This window comes from Anarrhichthys ocellatus, unplaced genomic scaffold (assembly GCF_004355925.1).
Source record: "Anarrhichthys ocellatus isolate YVR2014 unplaced genomic scaffold, GSC_Weel_1.0 scaffold9, whole genome shotgun sequence".
NCBI classification, from domain to species: domain Eukaryota; kingdom Metazoa; phylum Chordata; class Actinopteri; order Perciformes; family Anarhichadidae; genus Anarrhichthys; species Anarrhichthys ocellatus.
In genome coordinates, this window is record NW_022280039.1 from 5,949,243 (window position 1) to 5,957,494 (window position 8,252).

An 8,252-nucleotide genomic window follows, 5' to 3' on the forward strand; every position below is an offset into this window, starting at 1 on the left:
TCTCTCTCCCTCTCTCTCTCTGTCTCTCTCTCTCTCTCTCTCTCTCTCTCTCTCTCTCTCTCTCTCTCTCTCTTTCTCTCTCTCTCTCTCTCTCTCTCTCTCTCTCTCTCTCTCTCTCTCTCTCTCTCTCTCTCTCTCTCTCTCTCTGTCTCTCTCTCTCTCTCTCTCTCTCTCTCTCTCTCTCTCTCTCTCTCTCTCTCTCTCTCTCTCTCTCTCTCTCTCTCTCTCTCTCTCTCTCTCTCTCTCTCTCTCTCTCTCTCTCTCTCTCTCTCTATTTCCCCCCCCTCTCTCTCTCTCTCTATTTCCCCCCTCTATCACTCTCTCTCTCTGATAGTGGCAGCTGAGGAGCCAATCCGAAGGAGAATTAGATCAGTTGGTTGGATGGAGGCGTAGCATCCCGGCGGTGGCTGAAGTGGAACTCGAGTTAGTTTGGAAACAGAGGGTCCCTCTGGGTTCTCTACCAGGACTGAGACTATCTCTGGCAGGCAGGGCCTAGCTCCACATTGTGTGTTCTCTGTTAATCTCTCAACAAAAGCTATGACACAAGTTCAACAGACTATACAGCCGACGACCCGTCACGTGACCCCGGCAAAACTGCTATGTCAAGACTTTTTGCGTTTTCCCCCCCTTTCCAAATGTCCACTTGTGAATACCCACGCAGCCCTTGTGTAGATGTAAATGAGGACACAAACCATGGTTCTCTTGTGTTTCCACGGGCTATTTTTGTGCGCTTTTGGTGAACAAAGCAATCTTAGAAGACAACAGGTAGGACTCAACAATGGGTTGCTGTCACTGATTGTTTTTTGATATTCACCTCTTTGTAATTATTGAGCTGTTGTAGTCATCACCACAGTGTTTCAGTGCATTTATAACACCACAGCCAAGTGTTAATATGGGCCACTGAGCAGTGCAGCCCGTCCTACTGCCGTTTGTCTCTACAAACATGTTGTCATTTCCATTTGTTGATAGCGTACTTCAGCAGCCCTGTGTTTGTTATGCGACACAGCCATGACTGTTATCTTGGTTACAGTCTGTCTACAGTAGCACATAATGATTAAGTTAGACTGACTGAAAGCACTTTAAGGGGACTGTTTTTTTGGGGGGGATTTTCGTTTCTCCATAGCATATACTTTGTGTACATTCATAACTAGAGATATTTACAAAGCTGAAGCTGAACGCATACCTCTTCAAGGTGAAATGATGACCATATGGCTCATGATTGTCGGAAGGATCATTGACAAACAACATCACCTGCATCACCCAGATATATAATAAATGTTTAAGTGTGTGGGTTATATGTGTTTGTAACAGTAAAATGTCTGATTACTGCTGTAATTATTTGTGTTGTTGTTTTGGTGTTTCGTCTTGTGTCCGACTGTGTAATTATAATAATGACTCTAATTGTGAAACTGAACACAATGATCTCCTCCTGTAAACTTGAGCAGTGAACAAAAAAGGTAAACGGCTGAAGGGATTACACAGAAAAACGGGAAATAGTTAAGTAAATGTCAAGTACACTCAGAGCGTACACCTTTCATGTCGAATGTTCCATTTGGATGATGGAGAGCACTGTCCACTTGGTTCGTAGTTTATGTTTCGTGTGTCAACGTCAAACTTGTAGCCAGTGTGTACTTGTCTCATGCCAATCACTGACTGCCAATAAAAGGACCAATCCCAACTGAAAAGTGATGTCTGGATTTGTTTTGTTTCGAAGATTTCCAGAATAAGTGTGTTGAACTGTTGCAACGTCTGGGTCATGAGCAGAACATGCCGCTGCTGACAGAAACAAACAGAGGATTTATTTATAGTCTGCAAATACGGCAATAAAAGAAATCAGCTCGGGCCGTGCTGTTTGGGATTGGTTGCTGGAAGTGCTGTACTTGTTTCTGATCCAGCGGATCATCTGTGCCGCCGCGTGCCGTCAGGGAAACGCCTAAGCTGCCGACGTTTGCCAGGGAAAGGCAGGGTGGTCATCGCATGAGGCCCTACCCATGATTCTCTCCAGGCAACCTTTCGTTTCTGCTGTCAATCATGTTGATGTGGCATTTGCAACAGGTGGCTCCTATAAGGTCAGGGCACAGTGTGACTGTCATACCCCCTGAGGTCCAAATACCATGTGCTAGGGCAACAGAGCCGAACCCCCAAAAACACCAGGATCTTATTATCTAACCTTTTCCCTTCAGTGTTGTTTTATTTCCCTGGATTTTGAATACAATTTAAAATAAACAAAAAAACTGTTTATTTGACTTTATTGTTTTAATTGAAAACATTTCCCATGCAGGCCTTTAAGCAGCTACTTGAAGTTCAGAATTTTTCTGCGCAAACTTATTCTCAGGAAACTCCTCTCCTGTTTGTATGACTCACTATTTGATCTGATTATCTTGCTCCAGCTGGTGCATGCTCTGGCACAAAAATGAAAAGTAATTTATGAAAAACGGCACAGAGAAGTCACACAGACTGTTCAGAATACAATATAGCACAGAAGGATGGATTCACAGATATCCATGGCAGTGATCTCAGGTTCAAGAGATTGAGCAGCCAGCTGAGGGTAACTTTGGTGCATCCAAAGAAAGCACTTAACACCATGATTTGTAGTTGGTATAGATTGCCACCAGCATTTATTGATACGAAAGATGGGTACAAACAAAGACGTAAGTTTACAGTCACAGTTGTTTCTTTGTGCACATTAAAATCCATTATGTCACTGTTACAGTCAATTCTGTTAAGAGGCCAAGTGTTCAACTGCTTGTAAGTGTTCAGCTGAAGAGGCCAGTTATTCAGTGATTTATTCAATGATACAACATCATCGGTTGCAGCTTTTGTGGTTTTGTGGCTTCAGAAGGTCTCTGTAACCTTAAGGCACTCCTGCAAAACCAATGTCACTAGCTCTTGGTCTCAGTAACCTGCTGCTTCGCCCAGTTTCCTGACATCAGACACGGCACAGATGCAGCCATCTTTCCTCTCCACAGCATTGACCACATTGTAGAAATGGCTGAGATTTATTTTTATGTGCCCCAGAGCCTCCAGAGCTTTGCTTACATTCTGAAGGGCAAGGAGATAAGGAGACTCAGATGGAATAAATATCAAGTGTTTATTTTGGCAAATAAATGTATTTAATGTATTACCTCATCAAAGTTCTGCTCAAACCCTAATAAATTTTGAGGGTTGACATAAAGAACCGGAGCAGCGATCGCCTCCTCGAGGCTCTTTCCAAACCAAAGGTGGTTCATGAGCACCTGGAAGAGAAAACAGAATAATACATGCAATCTGTCAAATGGGAAAGTGATGAGTACAGAATGGATTATGGTGAAGACAAAACTTGCTCTGACACCAGTGAGGGGCATTAGATGGCAGCAATTTATCTTAATGGCACTTAGTGTTATTGCCCTGGACACGCACCGAGGCCATCGCTGTCGTGATCATGTTCCCACCAGTCGATCCAATCACCAGCGTCTTTGACTTAGACTTCAGCACAGTGGGGGCCATACTGGATGGAGGCTGCTGCCCTGACAACACAACAAAAGCCTTGATTGACAGAGCAGACGGCTTTAACTCATACTCTTCAATGGGAGAAGAAAAAGAAGGAAGTTACCATGAATGCAATCAATGTCTTTGAATGATGTGAATCACAGTTGGCATAATGGCATATATTTAACCTTTGTTCAGCAGCTGACGTCAGACAGAAGCAGAACTCTTCTGATAAACATAGGATCTGATAAATGCTAACCTCAGTATGCTAACATACTCACAATGAGAAATGCTAACTGATGTTAAGCAGGTTAATGTTTACCATTCATTACCAGAGTTTAGCATTTTAGCATGCTAACATTTGCTTATTTTCACTAAACATGAATTGCAGCTGAGGCTGATGGGAATGTCATTTGTTTTGCAGGTATTGGACAAACTAAAATTCTGACATGATGACAGCACTAGACAAACACGTTATCAAAGAAACACCAAAGTTAGCCTCTTTTAAGTCATCCTCAGATGAATATAAATGACTGTACAACATGTCATAGCAATCCATTCAATAGTTAGACTCATTTCAGACTCACACACAAAAAGAAAAGTCAACTTCATGGCGGCACTGGAGGAAAAGTCGTGAGATCACGAAAGTCATTAGGGCTCTGGGACAAAGTGCAGGACTGACAGACCAACAGAATGCCATTCTTACCAGAGCCATTAGCACAGCTAAAAAGAGATCGGTAAGCTTAAATATGTCCAAAAACCTTTGCTTGATATCCACACACAAAACCATAAACCATCAGGTCTGATGTCTCAGATACTGTAAGTCAGGTTACTTGTTTTTGAAAAGAACAAACCCGTCCCTGAATTTCTTGTATTTCACCATCGGTTAAAGTAAAACAGAAAATGTGTCATGCTGATCTGGTTACCAGGAAAGATGTTCTCTTCTCTCCCACAGAAGTCAGACAGCTGGTTGTTGAGGATGATGCCAGTCCTCGGAGACATGACCTTGGAGCCAAATCTGTGAAGAAAATACTTTAAATTAATTGGATCTTGACATTATGGCATGCACTTATGAAACACATGCCCTTCTAAAAACTGTGTTTTCCCCAATACTGTGCTTATGGACTGTGATGCCTGGAGTCTTTTGAAAAGAGAGGTTCATTTTTAAATTCTCTTTGCAAAAACACTCATTCCTTAATCTCCTGAATCTTAATCTTCTACTTTTAAGTCAACAGTGACTTCTCACTGTGAAGCAGAACCCCTTCAAATACTGACATGTGGTTGATGGTGCTAGTGACAGACACAGCAGATCCATCCTCAGCCAGCACAGACACATGCGTGGTGCCCATGCTCTCCAAATGCGGGGTGATGTTGTAATAGCGGGGACCATGAGTCTTGTCGCTGCTGATCAAGCTCCGTATGTGCGTGGCAAAGCTAGCCTCTGTGAGTTTCTTGGCCATCTGTGAAAAGTACAGAGCATTCAAAAACACACACTCATAACAAAAGAACACACATTTTTAAAGGTGAAGTTATGATTGTATTTCATAGTTGCTTTGCAGAGGAAACAAGATACAAATTGAAATCAGAACTAAATTTGAAAGGGAACTGTACCCCATATATAACCCTGTCACTCCCAGTTTTTGCACTTGCTCTATTTATCTGCCTATAATATTTGTTTCAAACATTGAATCAGAATAACTAAGCCCATATGAAAACAAAGTCATATTTGATGTAAATAGTTGCATTCAGAAGTTAAGATTGATTATTTAAATTAAGAATTTAGGTTTGCCGAGAAACATCCAGTTACAAAATGCATTTATTAGAAATTGGAAGGTGTCAAATAATACAGCTTATTACATAATTCAACTCCAACTAACCAGAGAAAGTTTTGAGGGCCGACAACAGTATCATAATCTATTAATAAGGCAGGCAAACACTGATCAAAACACTTGACTCAAAGTTAATCAAGTCAAAGAATACCACTGATTTTTTTAACACCTATACCTTCCTCCACTTTAGGAAAGTGGCATGCAACCAAAGTTGATGCACACATGTTTAATCAGTCACCATAACAACTCAAGGACGGGGTTCTCATCGGAAATATTGATAGCAAGACCAGACAGTTCACTTGTAAGTTTCTCATATTGAAGCAATGGTGGAAAGTAACTTAGTACATTTACTCAAGTACTGTTCTTACAATTTTAGGTTATTTATACTTCCCTTTCCATTTTATGATGCATTATACTTTTACTCCGCTACATTTCAGAGGGAATATTGTACACTTTGCAGATAAAAAATGTTACCGTAAAAAATATGATCAACAAATAAAATATCATGCATTTGTACATAAATGAAAACCTCTCAACAGTAAATAGAGTAGCTGCAGTTATTCTGCTAAACAATTTCATTTAATTTTGATATTTTAAGTATATTTACCTGATAATACTTGTGTACTTTTGCTAAAGCAAGATGTTTACTTATTAACAGTAATGGTTAAATATTACTCTGTGGCCTTGCTACTTTTACTTCAGTAAATGATCTAAATACTATCACCGCTGGTTATAAGCCATGACTAGAATTCATTATTTAAAAATAACTTACTTTTTCTGAGCTGAACCCTGGATCACGGATGTATTTCTTTAATCCATTGGAAAACTTAAAGGCCTCAACAAGGCGATGATAAAACAGTGTCTTTTGTTCACCTATCAAAGATGTTGAATCCAAGTTGTATCCTGTAAATGAAAGCAATTGTTTAGTTTTGCAGTATCTAGACGCTTCCCTCGCATTAAACCCTCATATTCTCCTCATTTATGTAAACAGCTTACATGCAACAAACAATGAAAGTGTTGATTTAGCATTTCTCTGTTCAACACATGAACAAGCTTTATTATGTGCTTTGAAAGTGTGGATGAGTGACAGCTCTGCAGTCTGTGTACAGCAGGGACCTTTCATGAGGTTAATGATGAAGCTGAGGATGATGCCTCCTGCAGGGGGTGGGGGTATGTACATCTGGTACTCTCCCAAAGGCACAACCCACGCATCATTCACTGTAACTTTATACGATGCCAAGTCCTGCGCTGTGAGAGTTCCTCCTGTGCAAAAACATTGAAACAAAGGGAACTGAAAATGCATCTCAGCTCTCCATATTTAAGACTTTTAATGGTTCCAAGCAGCTCACACTGGAGTGTGTGAGTGATCGCTGCAGTGTGCTTTATGTGGTGGAAATGAATGTATTTCCTTGAGAGAAATCAAAATTATCTCAAGCTTTCTGTCCTTTAAGTATTTATTACATGATTAAATGTAGAAAAGATTGTAAAACGCTTACAAACAAATCAAAACAAAATCAAACAGATCTAACGAGCCTAAACAGCTCAAATGTGCACTAACATATCTAATAGAATAAAACAGAGTCAAAGGTTGCTAACAGCTGAATAGCATTGAGAGCGTCTCTTCACCCTGGAAGAGCAAAGGGAGACTCTGTCTTCTCCACAAAGAAGCGAGCCTTAAAATCACGTCTGAGTGACGCCTTTTTCACACCAGCAGCAAGCTGTATGTCAATCTAAGTCCAGTCAGTCAGTCTCCTGTGGTCTAAAGGATGTTTACATTTAATTAGGTACCCATCTGTTTGCTATGAGGCTTCCCCACTTGGGGAGAAACTCTTACTTTGGTTCTCATGAGAAAACAGGAAACCCCTGCTCGGCTGCCCATAGGTCAAAGTTCACACTAGACCAAAAACACATGTGGACAGATTCAAGTAAAAATATAAGTCACATTGAAACAATGTGACTTTACAGACCCAATTGATTTGTTAATTTGTAATTAAATCATTGTGCCAAGCAGAGATAGAAAATGGTTGGGGAAAAAAAGAATGATGAAACCCGTCTGACAATACCTGCCTCCTGTATGTCACGGATTAAATCCTCCGCTATTCTTCCAGTGTAAAAAGCCTCTGCCCCTTGGTTTGCAATTATCTCCAAGGTGTCGGCTAGTTTCTCAAACTTCACAATATCACCAGTCTTCATTAAGTTTCCATTCTTATCTGTATACAACTCTCTAAAGGACAAACACAAAGAAAGAAAATAGCATTTAAATGTAGAAAGGTGAAATGTTCATTTTGTGCTTTTCATATTTTTCAAATCATTTTAGGGTGTTTTTTTGTACCGTAGCGGCTTGGTCTTGTTCACATCAATGTAAGAGACGTATCGACCTTGGATCAGAGGAATAGGAAACCCTTCCCTGGCCAGTTGGATGGTCGGCTGGAAGAGGGTGGCCCACGGCAACTTCCCATACAGCTTGTGTGCCTGTTCGTAACCCCGAATTTCCCCTGGGACCCCGATCCATTGGCTACCTGGATGGATGGATAGATAGTTAGTCTAACCCTTTCAGCTTCCAAAGTAGCAAAGAACAGTTGCAGTCACTTTTTAAATTTGAAGCCTTTCGACTAAAGAGAGATTTGTGGTGTATTCATTGTTATGTGGTTGTTCAATTGTCTACCTGTCCAGGAAAAACTGATGCATATTAGCTTCTAACTTATTCGGGTTCAATTACTTTTAATTGTGTGCTGTCCCTGCAAAAATAAACAATAAAATGAGTAAGTAATTTACTCGAAACAAAGGTTCTTCCTTGTTTAATAATGTCATTGTATCAGAGTTATTTCCCATCTACTTAAATAGCCTCACAAGTATATGTTGCAACATGATTAATAGCTATGACTCCCGTTCCCCTGCGTGTGTGTGTGTGTGTGTGTGTGTGTGTGTGTGTGTGTGTGTGTGTGTGTGTGTGTG

The 8,252-nt window shown here is 40.6% G+C and overlaps 1 protein-coding gene across 1 annotated transcript in view; it reads right to left on the bottom strand.

The window, feature by feature from the left end:
* Positions 1-2,598: 2,598 nt before the first annotated feature.
* The window catches only part of ggt5a (gamma-glutamyltransferase 5a), a 7,072-nt gene continuing 1,418 nt past the window's right edge, over positions 2,599-8,252 (bottom strand). Inside the window, exons 4-12 of the mRNA XM_031849667.1 lie at positions 7,630-7,816; positions 7,361-7,521; positions 6,414-6,560; positions 6,070-6,200; positions 4,744-4,928; positions 4,395-4,486; positions 3,400-3,506; positions 3,126-3,236; positions 2,599-3,042 (exon numbers count right to left, since the gene is read on the bottom strand). Of these exons, the coding sequence (XP_031705527.1) occupies positions 2,896-3,042; positions 3,126-3,236; positions 3,400-3,506; positions 4,395-4,486; positions 4,744-4,928; positions 6,070-6,200; positions 6,414-6,560; positions 7,361-7,521; positions 7,630-7,816 (1,268 nt within the window). The 3' untranslated portion in view covers positions 2,599-2,895. The remainder of the gene's footprint in view (positions 3,043-3,125; positions 3,237-3,399; positions 3,507-4,394; positions 4,487-4,743; positions 4,929-6,069; positions 6,201-6,413; positions 6,561-7,360; positions 7,522-7,629; positions 7,817-8,252) is intronic.